At 43.6% G+C, this 27,056-nt stretch overlaps 1 protein-coding gene across 1 annotated transcript in view; it reads right to left on the bottom strand.

Moving 5' to 3' along the window:
• The window catches only part of LOC310788586 (uncharacterized protein), a gene marked incomplete at both ends in the record, with an annotated part of 65,163 nt that overhangs the window by 19,185 nt on the left and 18,922 nt on the right, over window positions 1–27,056 (bottom strand). The window contains 6 exons of the mRNA XM_083650117.1: window positions 3,276–3,428; window positions 4,948–5,080; window positions 7,340–7,510; window positions 8,524–8,640; window positions 11,304–11,416; window positions 11,775–11,944. Of these exons, the coding sequence (XP_083506243.1) occupies window positions 3,276–3,428; window positions 4,948–5,080; window positions 7,340–7,510; window positions 8,524–8,640; window positions 11,304–11,416; window positions 11,775–11,944 (857 nt within the window). The remainder of the gene's footprint in view (window positions 1–3,275; window positions 3,429–4,947; window positions 5,081–7,339; window positions 7,511–8,523; window positions 8,641–11,303; window positions 11,417–11,774; window positions 11,945–27,056) is intronic.

Raw genomic sequence — 27,056 nt, 5'->3', positions numbered from 1 at the left:
ATAACATATTTTCTGCTATGATCTTGGAAAAGTACTGTTATCCCTCACACGCACTCGGTCAGCTGTATGGTCTTGAGAAAGTTACTGTTATCCCCTCACATATGCTCGCTACGCTATTATGGTCTTGAGAAAATTACTGTTATCCCCTCACATATGCTAGCGGCCTTGGGCAGATGTTTTTGACGTACAATCTCGCCCACAGGTCTTTCCAAAATATCAAAACACGTGTCTGACCAGCTTTGTACAGGTTCCTAAATTTGATTGATAAATTACAGCATTTGTGGAATCCAGTTAGTGTAACAATAATTTAGAATAGCCAATGCAGATATTTTTATGAAAAAGGTAATCCGTAAACCCTTTATTGATATTTTCCCGGGATGTTAAGCCACTGTTTTCCTGAAATGCTTGATCAGAATGCTTGCTTTTTTCTCTGGATCACGTCGGGGTACACCAATTGATGGAAAGGGTTTCTCTGTACCTCGTTCAACCTAATTAAAAACAGCCCACTCCAATCAGAAGGTGTGACATATGTTAATACCTTTCCAGTGTCCAATTATTCCAGATATATGAAAAATCAATACAACAAGCAATTCTGATATTTAGAACATTATTTTATATAGAGAATTTAGCATATTCAGTACAAAGCAGATCAAGTATTTATATTACCCCATTCAGAGATCTCCGAGGTGGATTTGCAGAGATCTTTCCCTCACAGCTGATATGAAGCAGGTCAAGAAAAAGACCCTTGTAAACCGACCCCTCCCTTATCTTTTGCGTGTCCTTTTAAACTGCATCTTCTTGTGGGCTGGTCTCTCCCCGCAGGTTTCCTCCTCCATCTGGGGACATCCTTCACTGCTTGGGCTGTCATTGGTCTGTCACTCTTATGATAGGCATGTTTTCTCCTCCTCTTGGTCCGCAATCATGTGACCTGGCTACCACTGGAGGTCACAGCACTAACCCTCACTTGAATACTGGTCATCCATTTTATTTCCTATTTTCAACTTATAATTTGGGTCAGCTAATTTAGCTATTTACCTATTAAAGTCCTAGTTTAGAACATTATGTAAGGTTATTGTTAGACTAGATAAACTTAAACTATATTCTGGATATGGATCAAATTCAGCTAAATCATGGGTTAATCCCAGTCTGAACTGGATTTAAACATCTTACAGTTCAGACTTACTGTCTCTCGGTCTGTAACCACCCTAAGGGTGTAACCAGAGTGAGAGCGTATTCTTAAATCAAAACAGAGAAAAACTCACCCTGTTTAAACCGGATGAGAAACTCTTATCAATTACCACTTATCAACTAATTTGACTATACCTTTATTTTCCATTTGGTTGCAATAATAACAATAGGCTATTATTTATCTAAATATGATAGCACTCTCCTTGTGTATCAAGTGGGACAAATTGAAGTTGATCAACACACAACATCAGACATCAGACTCCTCTCATTGGTGCTGTGTACTTGAGCATATCTTCTCTTCTCTGTGGAAAAATCAGCGCATCTAATGTATGCTCTTAAACTTTATTTCATATCAGATATCCAATCATCTCTTTATTACCATTTCACATTCCACTGAACCTCTATTTTCCCTGAGACCAAAAAGCCTATTTGAACCCGTGCCCCTCTTGTCTGCTCTGCTCTTGTCCTTAGAGCCTGTCCTCAAAATGTCAACACATAATAAAAGCATCAAAGTACACAGTGCTGTCCTTATCATAGAAGATTCCACAACCTGCGGGTCCCGTGGAATGTCCTTATGTGGCCGATCTCCGTGACCTCTGCCCTCTATGGTTAACTGAGCCTATCCTAAATGTTTTCCCAGACCTGCCATAAACAGCTTAAAATAACAGTTTGTCACACACAAAGCATTGTTCAACTCCACAGAACCTTCTAATGGTTAATTCCCATGGTCAGCACGTCTCCTAATGGAAATGGAGAAAGTTCATCATTACACAAACTCAGCCGCTCCTCCGATGACCTAGAACAGAACATTTAAACATAATTAAAGATATATTTGAATTAACAAATGACAAGATCATCTCTGTAATTGCATATTTTCATATCAGCATGTAGGGCCGCCATTCTGGAGTATCTGCCTCCTGTTGAGTCCAAACTGGGCCTATGGAGAAATGTTTGATCAAAATACCATAGATTGGGGAGAGAAATCTATCACTGCCACGGACGTCGATCGACGTCAAATGCGTTTTTTGACGGTGGGACGTGGATGAAAGCCTCAGGCATCTCCTGTACAAATATTGTAGCTATTGAAGGTGTATAACCTATTTTACGGACTCATTAGGTGGCGACAGTGCTCTCCAGATTAGAGACAGGTCCGAGAAACAGGAGGAAAAAGCCGTGATCAAAGACAAACCGATGCATGCTGCAGCCAGAGCCATATAGGTTGCTCTGTCTGGAGCTGACGTAGGCTCCGAACAGGAGTCAATCCGCGCCCACAACTGAGCCCCTCTGTCTCTGTCTGTCTGTCTGTATAGTTTCTCCACACGATTAGCCACCAGAAAAGCAGCACCCGACGCCAAACCATTCAGCAGGTTTGGCTCTTCCCTGTCGCGCTGAGAGCCGCCCGGCACACACAAACGGAGCACTCCGAAAATAGAGTGGGTGCGTGAGGCTGTGTGCAGTGTGGGGAGAAGTTTGCAGCTGACGGGGGGAGGGGGGGAGAGGGGGGTGGGGCACGCAGGGCATCACACAACAACTACACCACGTCACTACATCAGAAAATATTATCTTCAGACTCAGTGAATGTGCTTGAAATGCTGCATTTCACAAAAGGCGGAATATCTCAGCTAATAATTTGAAACGCCTGTATTTGCTCAAAACGACCTAGCTTCTCCGGCTCATAACTAAAGAACGGAAAATGGTATCAATAAACTTTTTTTTGCTGATGATACAATAGAGCCAGCTCGTTCTTTGTGCGTGTTCGGTGTTTACATAGTAATATCACACAATATTCTGTGGGCCTCGAGAAATCACTGAAAACGCTCTGAAAACTCTGGCACTGGGAGCGTCCGTTCTCCAAAAGTGGCTGGCACTCAATGAGTTAATCTGTTTTATTTATTCATTACTCATTATTTACTTATTAATACAGGGCCAGTGTGAAAATGAAATGGGCTCAACAAATTACATAAATCTCTGTGTACTGTATACCAGACATAGTTTACGAGCAAATTCATAAGTGTTCATAAGGGACTTACTTATTTAAAAAAAAGACAACGTGTCTAAATGACATAACGTAATATACAATATCTGACCTGTGACTTTGAGTGTGTAGGGCTGCTTGGAGTTGATGGTGATCTGCCAGGTCCCTGCCTGCTGGCCAGCATTGAGATGAACTCTGATCAAGTTAGCCACTGACTGAATGGTACCCAGCGTACCACTGGCCTCACTGTGACTCTGGCTCACTCCTGGGAAATTATAGCATACAGTACAACATATAGGGATGTTATCAGTCATATGTCATCAGTCTCTTTAATAGGGATGGGAATCGAGAACCGGTTCTTGTTGAGAACCGGGTCCCAGTGGATCGATTCCTTGGAATCGTTAGCCAACGTCCTGAACGATTCCACTATCGATTCCATGCGCGATGACGTCACACGCTGCGACACGCACGCAACGCAGCCTTGTTTTGTTTCCAGCCACCATGGCGTCTAGGCAGAAGCAAAACGATGACCACAGTGCCACTTGCAATGCTTGCAAAACCTCTATTTCGTCAAAGGGGGGAAATACTAGCAATATGCAGAAACATTTGTCCACACAGCATGCAATAATTTTGGAGGAATGTCACGTTTTTGATGTGCTACGGAGTGACGATAACGTGGCTAACAGCAGCGCGGCTAACGTTAGCGCGTCATCTGTTAATATGGAGAGTAAACTCCTCCAGACCCTGTCTATTGTGTAAACCAGATTTCACCAATACTCCATTTCCATCCATTTAATTGAGAGGATGATGACGTTCAGAGTCAGACTGGTTCAGGGGCTGGTAGTCGCTTTGGGTCAGAGGCTGCAGCGAGTACTTCTTGTGCAGCTCTAGCCCCTCCATTCACCCAGGCAGGGAAGAGTAAAATGACCGAGGCGAGGGTAAACAAATGTCACCGAGCAGTGACTAAGTTTGTCTGACATGCCAGCTAAAGTAAAATGTCCAAAGTTGCATGTTGTCATTCTAACCACTAGTTCTGTTTCATTCATTCCCACTAGGCTATATATTTTCTATAGGGAGATGACAAAGATGCTCAACCCAAAATACAAACCCCCAAACAGAGCCAGTTTAACAGACACACTGATCCCTGCTTGGTATGGGAGTGAAAAGAGCAATCTGATCTCAGAGCTGAATAATAATACATAATTATAATAATAATAATCTAAAAGAAAATTAATGTTAATAAACCCATTTGTACTGTTTTTTTCCCCCCCTTGCCTAATGAGAATCGATAAGAGAATCGATAAGGAATCAGATCGATAAGCAGAATCGAAAATGGAATCGGAATCGCTAAAATCTTATCAATTCCCATCCCTACTCTTTAATGTTTACACATACTATGCACAAACACTGGCCTTAAAGGAATATGACTTAATTAAATAAACTATATGATCACCACAATATTGTATAGCTAGAAGTTTAATAGAAGTGTCCACTTTGTGTGCTCACTATTTAATACTTTGTGATGATGCTATGCTGCATCTCATCCACAAAACAACACAATGACCCTTTAAGTGTTAAACTGCACTGTGGCAAACTACATCGACATACAAAGGCAAAACGTGCTGGTTTGTTGTGGTGTGATAAACTCATTTGGGAGCTTATCTGCCCAAGTGTCTGCGTTTTCCTCTAATGTGGTTCTTCTTCGTGATAAAGTTGGATGCCCTTCGTGTCTCAAATGCAAGACTCAAATAGATGCAAAGCGTGTTCTGTGTATGGCGTGTTACCTGCTGGGTCGGTCAGTGTGAAGGTAATGGAGGTTCCTGTGATGTAGAGAGTGATGCTATTCAGGGATCCATCCAACATAAAGGGGAAGGTCTCCTGCTCCCTAGGCTCCCTTGCTCGCTGAAGAACCGTTACCTGATGGAGGGGAGTTATTTACCACGGAATTCTTCAAACTGTAGGCCCCTATCGTTGCATCGGCCTAGTTTCTACGCCGAGCGCCTGGCGCAGTGGGCGTGGACCAGCGCACTTGATATCTTGGTATCGGCGCTAGACGCAGCCTAAAGCATTGCAACCACGCCTTTTAAGCGTAAAATTATGCACCATCATGCTCATTGGATAAGTGCAATAAACGAATCGCACGCTTGCCTTTTTAGCTCCAATTCCAGCGGCCCCGCAAAACCTGACGAAAGCCAAGCGCTCTGCCCCCCCCCCCCTCCCTTCATCCAGTCTGTCTGTCTCCATTATAGGCTATTATTCCATATTATTATGCTTCTCAAACCAATCTAACTGCAGTTTAAATACTGCAAGCATGTAAATACGCTACACTATAGCAAGATCAAAGTGAAAAGAATGTTCTAAAGGCATCAGCTAGAAAAATATAGCCTATCCCTATCCACCTTATTTTTGAATGCCCCACTGTAAACAATAATTGTGCGTACAAGGTCCGGTTTAACGTGACTATTGCTGCAGCTTGCCATTTCCTAATGTATTCTACTTGATTTGAAAAGATGGCTGCCTACACTCAGTCTCTTGTACCCTGGCTGAATTGAACATAACTTGGTCAATAAGTATGTAACATACAAAATAAAACAACCCGTAATATCTTAATTTTATGTAGAATGCAGAGGACATGTAACTGTTTAGTTAAACTTGCATTCCAGGAATATTGTGCTCTTAAGATGACGTTAGTGGCTCGAGTCTGTTTCGTCCTGAAACCCACACGCTTTGCGGTGGTGGTTTTAGCGTAACCTATGTGCGATTCGAGGCGTAAAATATGTGCGTTTTAGCGTAATTTATGTGGGATTCGAGGCGTAACCTATGTGGGGTTTGGCGTAACCTATGTGCGATTCGAAATAACGTATCCGAGATAGAAAACGTTATGAATATAGCCACGTTATAAACAACAAACTAACGCCGGTGATCCGTATGGAAGCAGTGTTACTCGAAATGGTTAATATTGGCCACAGCAGGCGATTACCCATGAATGCACTGCGCTCTTAAAGGGATATTTATCGACGACATTTTTGCCAAGCTGGACCTGATTAGTGATTTGCTCCGTTCGCCCAGACGGGTGTCAAGCTTTCAGCAACAAGGCTGGGAGGATCACACCGGAAGAAGCACCCATCAGCAGATCAGGCAAAAATGGCCGCCAAAAATAAGGTGGATATGATGAGATTAATTTTATATTGGTGAAAGTTTGTCCAGAACGATATCGTTTTCTCTCCCCTGCTGCAGGTAGAATGATGCACATAAATATACCCTACATTATGTAAAGTCATTGCATAAATGTGTTTTTATTGTAAAACTAAATGTGAAGTAGGGCCAAGTTATTGGAGCGGACATCACAGTATAGCAGATGCGCGTTCCGCTGTCACTTATTTAAATCACGTTAAATCGACAAGGGATATATATAGGCCCAGAAGGACATATATGTTTCACTTAGGGTGGTGTTTTAATTTCGATGTTTTATTTGGTCCAATATTGAAATGTTCTACAATTGCAGGCTGTGTTACCATTACACATTATTTTAGATCGACCTTTTATATCTATTTCGCCTCATTTGGTTGCTATTTAGTAGCGAAATGGAGTACCCAATTGCATGCTGGGACATTCACAGGCAGTGAATGTCACAGGCAACTTACAACTGCTATTTCCTATAGGACGTGTGTTGTGTCTGTCTGAGCGAGGGAGTCAGAGAGACAGTCGTATTGTGCCTGTCAGACTGAGGAGAGAGGGAGAGAGTGACACAGAGAAGGGTGACAGAGGAGAGAGCCAGAGGGGAGGGAGAGAGCCAGAGGGGAGCGCTCCACGCAACTGGCGCACTCTGAATAGGCCTGGTTTTCAAAAGCGCAAAGCGTTAAATTCACGCCAGGTGGGAAGATAGCAGTACGCCGAGATTTAAGGCCGACACGCCCACTCTGGGCCATTCTGGGACTGCGCCACGCCCATTCGGCCTAAAGCGCATTTGGCAGCGTAAAGCCATCGTCCCAAAACAGGCGCAAGGCACGTTTTTTTGCGTTTAAGGCCCGTTTTAGCGCCGAAGGCTTGTGGGAGAATAGGGCCCGTAAAGTGAGATAGGTCTGTCTTCTGGTGGAACCACTTTTAGTCAGCACTCTAAGAAACAGAATGATCAATGGATATAGGACTTCTGACCAAACAACTGCGTGGTCTTACCAGGGCTGAGGTGGAGGTGTCGAGGATGACCTCCGTGGCCTGAGGCAGCTGGTTTTTGGACACTCTGATGGCCTGGCCACCAGAGGCCAGAGCTAGGTCGCTGTAGTCGTTGTAGGAAGCCGTGAGGGAACGACGGCGCCTCTTCATGGGGTTCGTAATGAAGAATGACACCTGTAGACAAAGGAAGGCATGGGGAGAGGAAGTAGGCAACAAGGTAAGGAGGTAAGGAGGTAGAATGTAAATCAGAATCAGAATCAGAATCAGAATCAGAAAGACTTTAATGATCCCCAGGGGGAAATTGGAACAAGTTACAGTTGCTCGCACTCAGGCATGAATATTAATATAACACAACATAGCATAACACAGTATCACACAGTATCTGCCTAAACGTAAAAACAGTCAATACAGTAAAATGCAATAAAATGCAATAAAAATAAACTAAAGTAAAATAGAATAAAATAAAATAAAATAAAATAGGGTCAATGGGATAGTAAAAGTAAGAATTGTAGAATAGCATTCAGTAAGTAGTTACAGTTACAATCTATGTACAGTACGTGTCAAATTGCAGTTATTGCACACTGGAATTAAATTAAATCAAATTGCACATTACGTGTGACGTAACTAAGGCACAGCTATCCTATCGGCTGTCTTCTGATAGGCAGAGGGAGTTGGATACGGGGTACAGCATGTAAGGGAATGAAAGACAGAGATGTGATTTGAACACAGCCTCTCAGTGAATATGAGACCTGCTCTGATCAGAGTCACATGTAGCACAGGCCCGTTTGTGTAGAAATGTGATTTTATGAGAAAATATTGATTTTGGATGTTTTGGGGTTTCATCAGATTTGAGTAAGATAAAGCATTGGCTTTCGTTCTGTGTAAAGATTATTGTGAAATTGGAATGCTAGGCTATATAGTTTTGAAGCTCATAAATTTACGGTGACAAGCAGAAGTAGCTTACTTTGTCAAACTTTGAGGCCGTTTTTCCTCAAAAACCTAGTTTGAAAACAGTCAAGACATAAAGGGGTGCATCTCACTCAATCTTTGGAATACAAAGATAATTTTGACATCACCAGAAAGCTTACATTCCCCTCCTTCCAACAGTGTGTAAAGCTCAATGTCAATGTGACTGGATTTGTCAGAGCAGGTCACATATGTGTGCAGTATTGGGTGACAGTATTTACCGTTGACTTGGTGCTCTTAATGAGAGCAACAATGGTGTCCTTGAGTGCGATGTCTTTGGCTGTGGCATCAGTGAATACGTAGATGTGCGAGGAGGCAGGGGCACCATTCAGAGCCAACTGAGAACGAGACAGGCAGACAATGAATTAGCCTATACCCATCCGCGCGGGAACCTATTTCCCACAAGGGGGGCTGAAGCATATAGCCCGACCCGCGCCGTGCACTTTGCGGGGGCTTGCACGTGCACGCACCTTCTGCGAGCATGCTGCGTGAAGTAGGCAGGCCTGTATCCAGGGTTTCGAAATAGGGGAGGTCCAGCAAGGGGAGGCGGATTTGAGGGTTTCCCCCCCCCTTTTTTAGCCATATTTAGAGGTATATATCATTCTAAATCAACATTAGGATTATACTGTTCTGATGTCATTATTCAGTATATTCTCTTTCATGTCACCACCTGCTCAGCTCTCCTGTCAACATTATTACAAACATTATTTGATATGGTTTAAGGCTTCAAGCTACTGAATAGTGCGAAGGATGCCTATTGCCCAGTATCAAATACCCACCTCGGTCAAATCTAGTCTACTACAACACATACAGGTGCATCACCATAAATTAGAATATCATGACAATGTTATATAATTTTTGATCAGTTATCAAATATATATTACTATAATTATACTATATATACAGTGTATATATACAGTTTAGTATATTCCAAATGAAAAATAACATTTATTTATTCCTGATAGGAACGATTGAAAAATAAAATAAAATATATTATGTTGTTTTTAACTTTACACCACCTCTTTTTGTTACTTATTGGGTCATGAAACTGAAACCATGCATGAAACAGCCACCTGTACCTGACTTCGGGAGCTTGGCAATTGGCATCATGCATGATTAGCCAGTAGCTTCCCAACGTGTCACACAGGTAACGTTACTTAAGAGACAGACTACTCACTTACTTTCTTGGTTGTTGCTAAAAAATCTGTCAGTGTCACTCACTCACCTCGTCTGTCGTTCACTCGCTCACTGTCTCGCAGCTCGCTCACCTTCAATTATCTCGCCAGGCAGACAGACAGTCATCACCACCATGCTGCTGCTCTCTCGGAATCAAGTTACCGCGGACGCGGCGTCAGATGACTTCCTGCCTGACCTGCCTTTCGTTTCAAAATAAAAGTGATCCCGTGTTTTTCATGCTTTTCCAGCTTTTTTTATTTTTTTCTCTGAAATATTAGGGGAGGTCCGGACCTCCCCGTCCTCATACCTCGATACAGCCATGGAAGTAGGTTGGCACTTGTATTGCACATTGTCTTAAAACGTGCATGGAATAGCCTAATATTACAGCACAATGGCTCTAAATAAATCTTGTTCAGCATAATTGTCACTAACAAACACAAACTTTAGGCCTATTAGCTATCATGCTTTATTCGATCTATCACAAACAGCCTGCGTCAGGAAGGTGCAGGGGCTGAGGCCGCCACCAGGGGGAGCTGCAGCCCAAGCAGCTCCCCACTTCCAGCGCCATTGCCTATACCTGTCTTTAACTCATTGAGTGCCAAGGACGGACATGTTCGTCATTTCAAATAGTAACGTAGAGTGCCAAGGACGGACATGTTCGTCAATTGCGTTTTTTGACGGTGGGGCGTCGATCAAAGCCTTCTGCCTCTGATGTACAAATATTATAGCTATTGGATGTGTCTAACCTATTTTACAGAACCCTTAGGTGGCGACAGTGCTCTCCACATAACAGAAAGGCAAGGAAAAAACAAAGAAGAAGTCGTTATGGAAACGGAAATCGCATCGCATCCGTATGCATCGATATGCTGAAGCACGTTACTGCAGCTGTGCCTGCAGCAGCCAATCTGCTCCCACAATTGAGCCGCTCCGTGTCGGTTGCGACAGCACATCCGCACATCCACACCGTGGAGTTGTTATTATTCTCAACTGGAAGCATCGTTGCCGGTGACAAACACACGCGGAACGCTGTAAAAAAGCAGGATGTTGAGCACCCTTCACTGTGCGCACAGCAAACTCAGCAGAGAGCCACCACAGACAGGAGGAGGAGTGTGCAGTTGAGGCGAGGCGAGGCGGGGCGGGGCGGGGCCGGGGGGGGGGGGGGGGGCACGCAGAGCAGCACGCAACACCCAGACAGACCCAGGCAGCAGGACAGGATTGACAAACGCAAGCCAGAATATCCGATGCCCACCAGCAGCAAATCAAGACCAGCAAGAAGCTGCAACCAGCAGCGCACGCAGGGGCCAGCGCTGCTGGTTGTAGCTAAAAAATATTATTCTGCCAAACAGAATTCCCTGGCCTTCACTGTTTTATTGAAGGAAATTATTTTTGAGGTGTGACTACATTAGAAAAGATTAGCTTCAGAGTCAGTGATGTGCTTGAAATGTTTAATTTCACAAAAGGCCAATTATCTCAGCTTCTAGAAAAAAATTGCTGTTTTTGGATGAATCAAGCTATCTTCTCCGGCTCATAACTAAAGAACGGAAAATGGGATCAATAAACTTTTTTTTGCAGATGATAGAATAGAGTCTCATCGTTCTTTGTGCGTGTTCAGTGTTTACATAGTAATATCACACAATATTCTGTGGGCCTCGAGAAATCACTGAAAACGCTCTGAAACTCTGGCACTGGGAGCATCCGTTCTCCAAAAGTGGCTGGCACTCAATGAGTTAAGCATTCTATAAAATTAAATGGTTTGGATTTTTAACCCAACCAATCATTATCCCAACTGTGACTGTAATATATTATGATCACAATGTCACTATACCTGGAGTCCTGATAGGCACATCTCAGGATGGTCACCACCTCCATCTGCTCTGAGCTTAGACATCTCTTTTTTCATTTCATTAGGGTCTGTTGTCCTTATCATGGGCCCAAAGCCTACCATAAGCAGGAAAAGAGGTGATTCACTGAGCAAAGAGTTCAAGAGATTTCGGAACAACATCATAGTTTTTTTCTCTTTGATCATTTTAAACCAGAGCTGTGGCTTTAACGCAGATCTATCCACTAAATTTACTTTAAGTGAGATTACAGTTTTTAGGCCAGAAGAATACAGTGAATGTTCTGTGAAAAGAAAGTCTATGCCATCTATATCAGACTGCCTATAAAGAATTTGAATTGAATTGCGGCTCTCATACATCACTGAAGGTAGTTGCAGTGTGACGAGAGTGCAATAGTACGTGGCTACGTGGCATCTGTAGTGTACTAAACATCATCGATAGGGTACAAGAGATCATACCAGGGTCATTGAAGGGTACCAGAATGTACTCGGAGGGCTCATCCTGTGTTCCTTTTTTGCTGTCAATGATTTGGTAAACCACGCTCCTGGCTGTGTCGATCTCGTTTGACATACTGCCTGTCGTGTCAATAACAAAACACAGGACGGATGAACGGGCGATCCCCATCATTCTGTAAAAGAGTTGAGATAGAAAAACAGAGGGCATGTTGGGCCATAGATATTATATTACTATAGATGGGTCACCTCAGGCAATTCTAACAAATGGTAGCAGCAAGTCTCCTATACGGGCGTGGTCAACCATTGACTCAGACCTGCCGAAAGTCTCCCAAGTGGGCGTGTCCGTGGAAAACCATGGGCAAAACCCACGTGACAAAATGACAGGAAGTGAGTTCATTTGTCAGGTCATTTGTGTTTCATCATAATAGTAATTTCAGATCACCTTCTCTGGCACACACACACACACACACACACACACACACACACACACACACACACACACACACACACACACACACACACACACACACACACATACAATGGATATTTTTGCGCCTGAACATTGTACCTCAGGAAGTCATTGTCCCCGGTGGCACCCCGGATGTCCTCCAGCAGCTGCAGGCTGGCCATGGTGGCTGCATTGACGGCAGCTATGTGGAGTGCCTGGTTTGGTTGACTCTTATCTTTGTTGATGCCACCGCGAGGGGGTACCGTGCTGCAGGAAAACGGTCGAAGTTGGCTACGGAAGCAGCAGAGAGAGAGAGCTCCACGATCAGTCATTTATTTATTGAAGTGGTGGCTAATCTCGGCTGAGTTTGTGTGGTCATTGGTGGTTCTCAGCTTTCTTTATGCTCTTTTGTTATTTTTGTTGGGTTTTTGTTTTCTGGGCTTTGGTAGGAAACTGTGAGGAGAGAGACAGGATCATACGGTAGCGTAGCCTATGGCTACAGGGAAGGCTGGGGGGGATTAAGGGAATTGAGGAAGGGGAAAAAGTGGGAAAGGCAGGTAGAAAGAGAGCTCTTTCCTTAGAAGGTCCCGGGTCAGCAGAGGGGGAAGGGGGGACTAAAATATTCAAAATGGGTAGTAGTAGTGAAGCGTTTGTTGTTTTGTTTAAACTAAAAAGTCAGAAACCAGAGGAAACAGCTGGATTTAGAGCATTTAATCCAATAGTACTATCTAAAAGTTTGGAGGGACTGCTAAAGGGAGGTTTCGAGGCTAAGATTTTGGCAAACGGCATATTGAGAGTCTGTTGCAAGAATAAGGAGCAGTTTGATGCAGCTGAGAAGGTGACAAAGATGATGAAGGTGGGGGTGGAGAGAATTATCCCTAGAGAGAGACAGCAGGGGCTTAAAGGAGTGATTTATGGGGTGTATGGTGCATTGTCTGAGGAGGAAATAAAGGATAATATCAAGGGAGGAAATGTCACTGACGTCTTCAGATTCAAGGCTAGGGACCAGGGGCGGAGCTACCCTAACAGCCCAGAGGGGGCGAACATTTCAGGGGGACCCCCGTCGCCGGCCGCGAAGAAAAATTGGCCTTTTTTGCTTTTTAGAATCAGTTTTAGCCATATTTAGTGGAATATCTCATTTTAAACACACCAATGTTATTGTCTATTGATTTAATTCCTCTCACACTCACACCACTGACTTTATTAAATAAAGTCATTTTAAGTCACAACTGTAAAATAGCTGATAGCCCCTATATCCGAAAACACAATTTGTCACTCATTCAGCCAAGTAATATTATGTCCAAGAAAGCCTACAGTGAAGCCACTTTACAGATAAGCTTGTTCTGAAGAAGAAAAAGAACAACACAGGTTGCCAGCCAGGCCTCTTCAGATGTTTCAGCACCGAGGCATAGCCCTCGGTTCAGCACCACCGCAGATGGACAGCGACAGGCTGTCACAGCACCCTGTCTCCCTCTCTCTCAGTCTTACACACAGACACACACACCAACCAACACAGCACCATGGACAGTGCCATGGATTTTCATTACAGTTAGTAACTGTTGATTATGCCAGTGGTTCTCAAATGGGGGTCCGGGGACCCCCAGGGGTCCTTGAGGGTTATACCCCCCAAAAGGGGGGTATAACCATGCATAACCATGGTCGGCGCCATGGATTTTACCAATAATTTGCTCAAACAAATGAATACAGTTTGACATCCCCATACAGCAGCCATATAGTCAAGCAACACATACATAATAACCCACACAACAAACTGCAGGCTATTGCAAGCCTGCACAATTAACCAAGCACACACAGCGGTGTACAACACAATCAATAACAAACAACAAAAGCCCAGATAGCCAGCATGTATGACAACTTGACAGGATAAATGATTATTAAACAACACTTACCAATGACGTTTTCATCCAGCAGGCAGCAGCTGTTAGTTTAATCCAATCATCCAGGGAAATTGGAATCCATTGAACTGCCCAATGTCCAAAAAAGAAAAATCCAAAAAATCCAGAGGTGAACTGAACACATTCGAACAGGCCAAACTGGAACTTGGCTGAACTATATACAGTATGTGGCCTGATCTTACAGCAGCGCAATCCTCCTCTCCTTCATCCTCGCAAACCTCTCAGCCACCTTGTCCTTATCAATGTCTATATCCTTCTCTATGGATAGTAAGGTGAGGTTTGAGAGTCTGCCCTCCTTCATGCATGCCCGGAGATAACTTTTAATTAACTTCAGGCGACTGAAACTGCGTTCCGCAGTTGCACTGGTTACTGGTAGTGTTTTGTAAATACGATACAATATACTGATGTTTGGAAATGCCCTGTCCATATCGTTGCAGATCATGAGTGGCAGAAGAGATTCTGTGGTCTTGATTTCTATTTTCAATTCGCTACACATAGCACGGAAAGTAAGAAATTCATCCAACACTTGGTCAGCTGTCACATCTCCAGCATAGAAGTTGGCTAGCTCCTGGATTCTGTTGGTTGCATCATCGGTGGAGAAGCTTTTGGGGTTCAGGATGGAGAAAAGTTTTGCTATTTGGCGGAAATCTCTAAAGCGTGTCTCAAACTGTCGTACAAGGGTGTCCAGGATATGGAAATAAAATTCCACAAACGTGTTTTTGGATCCTGGATCACTTCATCTTCTGCCATCTCATCATGGAAGCGTTTTCGTCTTCGGCCTCTTCCCCCTGTAAACTCAGTGGAAGAGTTGCACCGCCTAGCCATGTCTTGTGCTGTTTCATTAATTTCTTCAAATGACAAATCTGTTCGCATTTCCTTGAGCTGTCTCATACAGGTGTCAATCAGCTCGACAGCCGTGGTGATGTCTAGCGATGCTTTTTGGAGGTAGTTTGATAATATGTATGTCTTCTGCAGTATAGCATTCCAAAAACACAGCATGAATTTGAATTCAAATGTGCTTATCTTGTGAAGTAGACCGTCTGCTTCCGATGCTGTCTTCGGTGAAGTGAGGTTGTGTACTTTTATTCGCTCCAAGGCTGCAAGTATAGCAGGTAGACTTTGTATCACCGCTTCAGTAGCCTGCTTCCTGGATGCCCACCTGGTATCTGACAGAGTTTTTAATGTTAATATAATTCCCTCCAGCTGCATGTTGGCCTGTTCCTCCTCTAAGATCTTAAATCGTGGAAGGCTGGAAGTGAGGAAACAGTAGGGGGATTCCAGTGTACCAAAAAAGAGTTTTGCGCTACACAGTGAACATGCTGCATCCAGGCAGAGATGGGCGAAAATACATCATAAAGTATTTTGATACAAATTACAAATACTTGCTCAAAAAATGTATCACAATACAAATACAAAATACCTGTCTGAAAATGTATTTGAGATACAAATACGTATTTTGTATTTTGAAAATACATGAAAATACATTTTATAAAAACTTATAAAGAGCTGCAACGATTAGTCAATTCATAGATGAATTGCCAAATATTCAATTAATTGCCTATTTTGATGATCTATTAATCATTTAGAGACATTTCTTTAAGGAAAATGTCCTAATTCTCTGATTTCAGCTATTCAAAAGTGACATTTTCTGGTTTCCTTAGACAGTAAATCCTCTCTTTAGTCCTCTGTCACAGTATGTGTACTCCCTAACACACTGCAGTTCTTCCATTTTAGTTTTAGTTGTTTTTCAGTAGAACTAATTTCTCCTGCAGCTCAGCTGTTAATCACCTTCTGTGAGGGCTTTTGACTTAAAGGCAACATTTCTGCATGTTAACCTCAAGTTTTGGAACTTTGACTATGTTTAGCCATAGATATCTGACATCATAACACAATATATAAATAACTGAAATAGGTAAAAGGCATAGTAGGTCCCCTTTAAACAACTTCACATTCACCACCATGTCAGTAACTTGTTGTCACAGTATTTATTTAACGTGCAAACATATTATACAACTAGAAAAGGTTACATTTCAGGAATTGAATGCCCTGATGCACATCCTGTCTAAGGTTGTGAAATTGTGAATCGGTGAGAGGAACGATGAGAAACTGCATCTCAAACAAAAAAGGCCTTCCATGAAATTGGACTCTTGTTCAAATCCTTACATCCTTAAAATTACTTCCCCTCCTTCTGCTTCATAAACAAAATCCAAAACAACCTGGCTATCTAGAACATAATTACTAAAGAACAATCACTCACTGAATACAACTTTCCACTATCAGCAGTGGTAACACCATTCTAGTGTCAAAATCTGCACAGCCATCATTATGCACAGTGAAGCTCAGACATCCTTGTAGCAACAGAAAGACATTTTTGATTTTCATTAGGGTACTTTGGTGTTCAGTTATAGTTTTTCAGTATAACTAATTTCTCCATCTATTCAAATCAGGTTTATGACAGTTAGTTGTTTTTCAGTACAACTAATTTCTCCTATTCAAATCAGGTTTCAGTTTAGTTCAGTTAGGTTTTTTTTCAGTACAACTTATTTCTCAATCTATTCATATCAGGTTTTAGTATAGTTCAGTTAGTTGTTGTTTTTCCAGTACAACTTATTTCTTCAGCTATTCACATCAGGTTTCAGTTTAGTTCAGTTAGTTAGTTTTTCAATACAACTTCTTTCTCAATCTATTCTGAATCATATCAGCTTTCAGTTTAGTTCAGTTAGTTGTTTTTCAGTACAACTTATTTCTCTATCTATTCTGAATCATATCAGGTTTCAGTTTAGTTCAGTTAGTTGTTTTTTCAACTTATTTCTCCATCTATTCATATCAGGTTTCAGTTTAGTTCACTTAGTTGTTTTTAGTACAACTAATTTCTCCATCTTTTCACATCAGGTTTCAGTTCAGTTAGTTGTTTTTCAATACACCTTATTTCTCCATCTTTTCATATCAGGTTTCAGTTCAGTTTAGTTCACTTAGTTATTTTTAGTACAACTAATTTCTCCTATTCAAATCAGGTTTCAGTTCAGTCCAGTTAGTTGTTTTTTAGTACAAGTAATTTCTCTGTTTATTCATATCAGGTTTCAGTTTAGTTCACTTAGTTGTTTTTAGTACAACTAATTTCTCTAATATATAATATAATATCTAATAATACTAATTCTGCGTGTGTGTGTGTGTGGGTGTGTGTTTGTGTGTGTATTTATTTCACAGTTTAAACCTGTGTCAATGTTTACATGTGTCAATTTGAGAATAAAAAGAAAAATGTATTTTATGTATTTGAAATACACAAAATACAAGATCTGAAAGTATCTTGATACAAATTACATCTCATTTTTCTCTGCCCAGCCAAATACAAATTACAAAATACAAAAAAGTAGTTGAAATACGTATTTCAAATACAAGTATTTCAAATACTGCCCATCTCTGCATCCAGGAGGACGAGGTTTAGATTGTGCGCACAGCAGTGCACATAAAATGCCTTCTGGGAGCACTGTTGTTTGACCCTTGCCTGCAGCCCTGATAAATGACCTGACATTGTTCTTGCCCCATCATATGCCTGGCCCCGGATAAGTTTAACATCCAGACCTAATGCATTGAGTGCATTTACAAGTACAGTACATTAAAAAATGTATCTGTGTTGCTGCTAGTGATGGGAATTACGGCTCTTTGAAGGGAGCCGGATCTTATGGCTCTGTTCCTTTCTGAGAGCCGTTCAAAATAGCGGCTCCTCGTTATTTTTTTTTTAAATGGGGCGCGCACTACTGTTTCTCTGAGAAATCACTAATATAATGATATCGTTTGGATCAGATTTGATTAGACCCACCACTATTTCAATTTGAATCAGTGGACTGCAGCAGCATTAAATTACTCATACAGTATTTCCAGACCTAATGTCAATAAACTGCATTGTAAACATTACACAAGGTGACACCATATCATCTGCTTATTTAGTCAGTGAATTTACTGACTAAGCTGAAAGTTGGCTGTCCTTGATGCAATTCATGCAACACTTGCAACGCTACTCAGAAAGTCGGCAGATGCACTCCGGTTTTGATATTAAGCTGAGTCCGCCCACCCAGGCCAGCTACAGCATGCGCCTAACGAGTGCACCTATCCTCCCTGCCCCATGCTCCCTGCTCAGCGGACTAGCAGAAGGAGGGAGGGAGGTCTAACCTGTGTGTGTGGTGGGGGAGCGGCAGGCAGTGAAATTTGGGCACAACAATAAAACGAACGGCTCTCAAGTAGGACTCGGTTCCCTTCGTTCATAGCAAAGAGCCGTTCAATAGATTCGGGTCGTTCACGAACGTCACAACACTAGTTGCAGCATGGAAGCTCTTCAAACTGAATAAAGCGCTCCATACTCTGGCCCGTTTCAGTGACATACCTGAGGGACAGAGAGAACTGATCTATCTTGGTAATGACAATGGTGGAGTCGACAATGACAGAGTAAAACTTTGCGGCTTTAACTTCTGTTATGATGTAGCTCAGTGTCTCACTGGCAAGGGCTGAAATGATCTCATCCTGCAACTGATGGCTCAGGTAGGTCACACGACCTGCCGGGTTTCTCATGTGTTCTTCCAGGAGAGCATCATACTGGGCCAGCAGCTTCAGTAGCTCCAGGAAGTTTCCCTCGTTTTCAGAAGGGGCACCCAACCCAGCATGTTCCCTGTGCCCCCGAAATGCCAAGCCCTGCCGTGCTAAAAACAGGGTGCTGTCAATCAGTCGAATCTTCAAAAATCTCAATCAGTAAAATCTTCCTGTTTCTCTCAATCTGCTGCCTCTCGGCTCTGATTAGCTCTGAAACCACTGTGCTGTCCCGGGAAATGCGAAACTTGGTCATCAGAAACTTTTTCTCTGCCTTTCTATGCGCAACAGAATTCTCATGTTGCTCAATTTTTTCTACCCCCTTTCTAAACTTTGAGACACCAAGATTAGGGTCTGCCCACTGATGCCCAGCGCTTTCATTATTATGGTTAGCAAACATCCAGCAACAAAAGCAAAAAAGGCGATTGCATTTTGGAGAATACATTAACCATTGTCTGTCCACTTTCACTGTGCCTGACTCACCTATAGTGCGCTTATACCACAGTGGACTGAATCGCCTTTTGTCCTCATCATATGGGAATGTGTTATAGCTGTCTTTCAGTCCTGGCTGGCACGGGCCGTGCTCTATCAGTGCTCTGATCAGCTCAGGTGTGAGAGCTTTCTCTTTCAATAAGAAGGGATCTGTTGGGTACTGTTCTTCAGTATCAAGTTTGAAAAAAGCAGAGGCTGGCTGCCCACCTGCTGCACCAGAGTGATTGGAGGAGAGGGGGGGTGTTTCATCCTGGTCATCATCATTTCCACTTCTATCACTGTCACTGACTATTTCTTCATCGCTGGTGGCACTGTCTCCATTCATCTCATCCTCCACTTCACCACCACCACCATCATCATCATCATCATCGTCATCATCATCATCATCAATTTGCATTTGCCTAACCTGTTCATCACCATCATCATTGTCGCTTTCAGTTTCATCACCGTCATCGTCATTGACCTCAGGTTCTCCACCATCATCATCACTGTCACTGGCAGTTTGTCCCAATTCTGACATGTCGGCAGCAGCCCCTACCTGCTCCAGTTCCACGTCGGGAGCTGCCGCAGCTGCGTGACCCTCCTGACGGCCTGCTTCGCCTTGTTTGCTCAGAGCCGGGCCCGAAGGAGTAGTTGTGACACACTGGCCAGACGTGGATGCGGCGCCGGCCGCGGGACTCACCGGTCAGAAGAAATTTGTGAGCGGGACACATGAGGCCACCTGCAGCTGCCTATTACGTTCTCCTTCTCCTTTCTCTTTTCGCTTGAATGCGCCGGACTTATACTTTTTTTCCCCATTTTACGCTAGCTATCTTGTCACAGACAAAGAGACAACACAACACACACTGGATTTTGCGGGGAAATCGAGGGAAGGAAGTACACAACAGGTCAACAGCTACAGGTCAGAATCCAAAATAAACATGCCACACCCCCTTGAACAGCAGCAGGTTTCGGAGGGGAGGGAGGGGGGCCCACCCGCAGCCACCTGGATGCTCGTCTGTCTGCTAGACATAAAAGGTGCGCGCACACAGAGATGTTTGATGTTTTAGAAATGGCTTTTATTGGATTTTTTTCGCAATCAAAACACACAAATAAACCGTATCTCAAACTATTCAACTAAGCAACAAAAATGCATGTTCAGTCTGGCAGATTGTGCCCAAAGATGTGGGCCCTCTGGGACGAGTGGGCCCGTGGCGGCCGCACCCTCTGCCCCGGCGTACGCTCCGCTACTGCTAGGGAGGGAAGCGCAGCAGATGCACCCTGTTAACATTTGCAGGCAGTGTGTTACCAGTCAGGGTGTTTATAGGAAGCATGTCATATATCGTGCGAGAATACATAAGACCTCCGCTGCGCTGTTACAAGTGCCAGAGGTTTGGTCATATTGCTGGAGCTTGCAGGGGGAAACGGAGTTGTGCTAAATGTGGCGAGGATCATGATATTCAGGCTTGCAGAGCAGAGGTTCCTAAATGCTGTAACTGTGGAGGGGATCATGTAGTAGCGTTTCGGGGGTGTGAGCATGTTATCCAGGCCAAGCGAGTCCAAACTGTGAGGGATCAGAGCAAGGTGTCATATGCCGAGGCAGTTAAGAAAGTTACGAGTGAGAGAGAAAGGGGAAATGTGGGGGTGAACAGTGTAGTGCAGGGGACTCAGCACTCTGATCTTATTCTGCCAGCGTCTCAGTCTGACATGTTGATAGTTAACAAACAGGCGTTTCTAGCTTTCATGGTGGAGGTGGTGGTGAGAGTCAAAAACAATAGCAGTAAGTCAGACGCCTGTAGTGTGGTGGCTGAAGCAGCCAAGAGGTTTTTTGGTTCAGTGGTACATGGTGGAGAAATTCATACTCTACTACAGTAAAAGGAGAATGAGAAGAAAAGTGGGGGTGGTCAGCAGGCAGGCAGGAGTGGGCGGGGTTTGCTGCCAGTAGACAGGGGTGGGGGGGGGTGGGTGGTGAGGGAGAGAGAGGGGGAAAGTAGAATGGATCAAGGCGAGCTTGAGGAAAGTGATGGAGCTGATTAGAGTTAGTTTTATATTCTTCAGTGGAATGCCCGGAGTCTGACTGCAAATGGACAGGAGTTAAAGAGATTTGTTGATGAATTTAAAGTTAAGCCTGAGTAATTTGCATCCAAGAGATGTGGTTAAAACCTTGCCTTGATTTTGTTATTCCAGGATATGAGTGTTTAAGAAAAGACAGAGTTGAGAGAGCAGGTGGAGGGTGTGCAACTTTCATTAGAGCAGGGCTTCAGTACAGGGCACTGGACATAAAATCTAATCTTGAGTGTGTGGCAGTGGAAGTTTGGAGTAGTCAGAGCCATAGTCCCATAACGGTGCTTAATTTATATAATCCTTGTAAACGACTTATTTTGTCTGAATTTGATGAGATTATGGAGAAGGTGAGATGTCCTGTTATATGGGTTGGTGACTTTAATGCTCATAATCCGTTGTGGGGCAGTGATAGTAAGGACAGTAATGGAGTCGTGGTCGAGGAGATTTTGGATAAGCATGATTTTGTTATGATAAATGATGATAGACTGACTAGGTTTGATATCTTAAGGAATACCTGTAGTCATATAGATTTGTGTTTTGCCTCTTCAAATTTAGCCAGAATTGGGGAGTGGGATGTGATGGACATTTATACTCTGGGTAGCGACCATTATCCTATTTTGTGCAGATTTGGTAGGGATCTGAGGATAGAAGTTGAGGAGAGAGTGCCCAGGTATAATTTCTCACAGGCTAATTGGGATGAATTCTTGGAGGCGGCCCGAAAGTTGGTAAATGAGATTGACTCTGAGGGGACTGTAGACAGGTGGAATGCTTCTCTTAGTGAAGAGTGTGATGTAGCTGTAAGGAATAGGAATAAAGCATATAGGAAGGTGAGACAATATCCAGGGTTGTGTCATGCAGTAGAATATAAGAGGTTAAGGGGAGTAGCAAGAAGACTTATTAAAGATGCTAAAAAGAGTAGTTGGAGGAAGTTCTGTGAAACACTAGGCCCTGAGACTTCTGTAAGGCATTTGTGGGCAGTTGTTCATAGAATGTCAGGAGTATATAAGAAAAGCTCGATTCCAGTGATTCAGAAGGGTGGGGTAGAAGCAGTTACCAATAAAGAGAAAGCAGACATGCTGGTGGAGGCCTTTCAAGCAGTGCATAGTTCTGGGAGTTTGGGGGAGGAGAGAGGGAGAAAGAGGGTTCAATAACTGTTGTCTCAAAATGAGTGGAAGTTGAGTTGGAGCTCAGAAAATGAAAATCCGATTAATTTGTACTTTACAATGAAAGAGTTAAGGGATGCTATCCAGGCTGGTGCAAACACGACGCCTGGAAGAGATGGGTTTATCTTATAATTTATTTAAGAAGTTGGATGATTTTGTAAATTTAGAAATACTGTGTCTGTTTAATAATGTGTGGTCAGAAGGCTGCTTGCCAGAGGAGTGGAAGCATGCCGTCATCATTCCTATTTTGAAGCCATGTTAGGATGATGTCATCATTCCTACTATGACGTCATAGATCTCTGATGATGTCGCAGACAGTGTCTTAAATGATGTCTCGGATGGTCTCACTGATGATGTCATAACACAAGGTGATGTCATATTCGGGACCTATAAAGGGTTGCTCTGCAAGTCCTCTGCAGTTGTTCATAGACTAATCCCACGACAACCTTCTGCAACAGTTCCCATCTTTCGAACCTTGCAGACTCAGCTATCAAGTGCTTCAGCGTTCCTAGTTATCGAGACTTCAGTTACCAAGTGTGTCTTGGACATTAAGTATCCGCACCTAAATCCACATGTCTCACAGCAACCCTAACAAGCCAGGTAAAGTTGCGTCTGACCCAGGGTCATATCGACCAATAGCGTTGACATCCGTACTTTGTAAAATTATGGAAAGGATGATTACTAATAGGCTAGTTTACTTTTTAGAAAGTAAGAATCTGTCAGGGTCCTGACCTCTACTCCCTAGGCTGCTAGGCCAAAGTCTCCTGCCAAAGGCTCCTGCCAAGGGGTTCCTGCTTGAGTCCCAGCTGTGGCTGGTTCAATCACCAACGGCTGCTACACATTGACTCTAATTAGTTTGCTTGGTATTTAAGCCTGTGTGCCACACTCAGTGGTTGTTAGATTATTGTGCCTCGTGTCTGTGGTGCTCTGTACTTGTGTTACTCTCAGTAAAATTACTTTTTGGACTTTCAACTTGTCTCCGGTGTGTTCTGCATTTGGGTCCTCGCAAAATCTGTGACAGAATCTTTATGTTGCATTTCAGAATGGGTTTAGAAATGGCAGGTCTACAATGGAATCAGTAGCCGTTCAGGACATTAGAAAGGCATTTGAGAATAAGGAAGTAGTGGTAAGTGTATTTTAGATGTTGAGAAGGCGTATGATTCTTTGTGGAAGGAGGGGTTGCTTTTGAAACTGTATGATTTAGGAGTTAGAGGGAGAATGTTTAATTGGATAAAGGATTTGTTATTAGATGGGACGATTTCAAGTACGTGTGGGGGGGCAAACCTCAAAAATTGTAAAAATAGAAAATGGCACCCCACAAGGAAGTGTGATTAGTCCAGTCCTCTTTGATGTAATGATTAATATTTTCAGTCAAATTGGAAGAGGGTTTGGGTTGTCTTTATTTGCAGATGATGGGGCCATTTGGAAAAGAGGGAGGAATGTTGAGTTCTGTTTGAAGCAGGTTCAAAGAGCTCTGGAGTATGTAGAGGAATGGGGAGACAAGTGGGGTTTTAAAATCTCAAGCCTCTAACTATATGATTTTTGGGTTTAAAAGGAAGTTGCCTAGAGGTGGGCTGATCATGTATGGGTCTCCTCTAGAGAAAGTGAAGGTGTTTAAGTTTTTGGGAGTTTGGTTCGATGAAAGAATGACTTGGGCTGTTCACATAGAGAAAACCCTGGCAAAGTGTGAAAGAATAGTGAATGTGCTGAGAAGCTTGGCTGGGAGTGGGTGGGGGGCGGATAGGGAGACTATGTGCTTGATATATCAGGCGATGATCAGGTCAGCAATTGATTATGGCTGTTTTGTGTACGGTTCTGCTGCCAAGTAAAATCTAGGAAAGCTGGATGTGCTACAGTGCAAGGCTCTGAGAATCTGTTGCGGAGCTTTTAAGACCACCCCAACTCCGGCATTATTAGTGGAAATGGGGGAAATGCCCTTAAGCCTGAGGAGAATAAAGTTAGGGCTACAGTACTGGGCAAAATTAAGTGGGACCAGTCTGACCTTCCCAGCTAGGTGTTTGCTTTCAGGGGCAGGAGACGGGGATAAGTACAGTATAAGCCTTTTTTTACAGTGTTGATCAGTGGGCCAGGAAGTTGAGGTTACATCAGGTAAGGGTTGCGGAGCACACTCGCTGGCTGTCAGTGCCATTTTGGCTAGTTCCATTGATTTTGTTTCTTGATGGAGAAAGACAAGGGCGAGATTGTGGGAAAAATAGAGAAATTCCTTTCAGCCTCAGGGTCTCTGGAGGTTACTGATGGCTCTGTGGATCCAGAGAGTGGGAAGGCAGGATGTGGGTGGTGTGTGCCTCAGTTAGGGATCGGTAAGGGACAGAGAATCTCTGACGGCAGCTCTGTATTTGTAACAGAATTACTTGCCATTCTCTGGGCATTGTGGTGGGTGGAGGAAGTGGGACCAAGCCAGGTGATTATATGTTCTGACTCGGCTGCTGCACTAATTAATGGCTGTGAGTGCAGGTAGGTCTAGAGCTCGGCCTGATCTCATTCATGAAATATTATTAGTTTTATATAGGATTGAGAAGGCAGGCTGTTCAGTGGAGTTTTGCTGGGTTCCGGGGCATGCTGGGATTGAGGGAAATGAGACAGCTGATTCCCTTGCAAAGGAGAGCCTGAAAAAGGAAGAAGTTATAAGTATTTCAATGGGAAGTAGTCCGGGAGCCAAAGGCTGTTTTTTTGATGAACCTTGTTTCGTCGGATAAAGTTTTTTTCTCTGCTGATTCTTGTAGTTTGGGGGTACCTATTCAAAATACAGGAGGGTGCCCGGTGAGCACCCTTGAGCATTTTTAGATATTAACCCCTTAAGTGCCAAAATCCCCTTAAAAATAGGGATTTATGAGATTCCATGCAAAATCCTCAAATCAAATTTGCTTTCTCCAATGTTTATTCATAAAGGAACAACAAGGTCATGTAATGTAGCCTATTTGATTCACCTGCCCATGTGCCCCCCGCCCCCCCCGCCCCCCCCGGACCCCCAATAAAAACATGCAATTAGCAGAGGACTTTTAGTCTGATAAATCAATCCTAGGTATTGAAGCAGTGCAGGTTTGCGCAAGTCAGACCCTTCTCCCACACTCCCCTCTCTCTGGCACTGTGTGTGTGCATGCGTGTGCGCATGTGTGTGTGCGTGCATGTAGGCGTATGTGCATGTTTCACCGGCTTTGAGCCGCAGCACTTTCTGTCTCCACTCTCAATTCCTTGTACAGCTGGGGGGAGGGGTCTAGGTGCACTGTTGAAGTCCTGTGCACACATCTTGGCAGGGGAGTTTCTAGGGAGTGGCCAGGGGTGGCACTGCCCACCCCTTAAATCTAATTTGGCCACCCCAAAATCCTGAGGGTGCTGGCCAACAATACTGTCTTTCAGAGGCTGTAGCGGGCTAATCTTTAAGCTAGAGTGACGTTAGGCTAAATTTTGGCGAGGGAAAACCTTTCTACATCCTTCCCAAATGCCGCAATCAGTGCCACCCTTGCTTGAGTCTGTGCCCCACCTGGGCCACCCCACTCAAAATGGCTGGGACACTGCATCTCGGCTCAGACACATCTCGCCTCAAACAGACACACATGTCACTTATAGATGTGGGTGTGCTGCTTAAAGCATCTTGGGGGTATACACGCATTGATGAGTTTTGTTGGGGCTTTATGTTCACTGATGGCTGATAGTTGGCTCTCTGGAGTTCCGGTAAGAAATTTCCAGAAAGCAGATGACCTGATGAGAGCCTTATGGATCAGATTGTGAGTCAGACCAGAACAGCCAAACTTTGGGTTTAGGTCTTGGTGAAACCAATGATGCTGATGCTGATGTCATACATCTGGGCTGAACGTGAGGGTGACTGGCTTCTCCATCTGACCACATTCCAGAAGATGCTAACCTACTACTTTGCAGCTGGCCATGTCAATCATGTCTGGTATGGCCTCTACTATCTTCGTTCCATGGAGAAGCTTCCTCCACAAAGGAATTTTCTCCAGGGGCAGCATGTGATGTGACACATTAGTGGAATATGGAATGGCCTGTGGATCAACCAGTTCATAACTACTTTCATGAGGTACGGCCACAGTGATGGAGGGATCATTGGAATAACCATGAAGCCAGAGGCACTGAAGATCTGGGCTCTGAGCTACCACATATGCTGCAAGATTGAGTCAGACATGAAGGAGATGGAAGATGATGAGACAGATACTACAAAGGTTCATCTCTATCACAAGGAGGAGGCTAAAGCCATGGGTTAAGCAGTTGCCAAAGTCAAGGACAGGGCTGGACTTTGTCAGAAACTGGAAACCTGCCTCCATCCATTGGATCCCAACGAACATCCAGGGGAAAGCGTTGTGAACATCAAGATCACCAACACCAGTGACAGTGCCGTAATGATTGGGGAGGCAATGTTAGAAGATTTTGAGAAGACCTGGCCAGAGGGATTTTACAACACCATCTCAAACAAAGTAAAGACAATGACAACACCAAATCAATCCAAGTTGACAACTCCACAATTTATGACCTAAATGCCATCGATTCAAGGGTAATCACACTGTTGTCTAGGGAGGATGAGGACGCAATGCAAATTTGTAAATCCAAGTCCACACTGAAGAAGTCATTCCAAGTCAAAATCTCCAGGAGGAATGCCAGTGTCATT

Source organism: Poromitra crassiceps, assembly GCF_964638095.1.
Source record: "Poromitra crassiceps genome assembly, chromosome: 13".
NCBI lineage: Eukaryota > Metazoa > Chordata > Actinopteri > Beryciformes > Melamphaidae > Poromitra > Poromitra crassiceps.
Note: the sequence above shows the minus strand (reverse complement) of the source record. Positions and strands in the feature narration are given on the sequence as shown.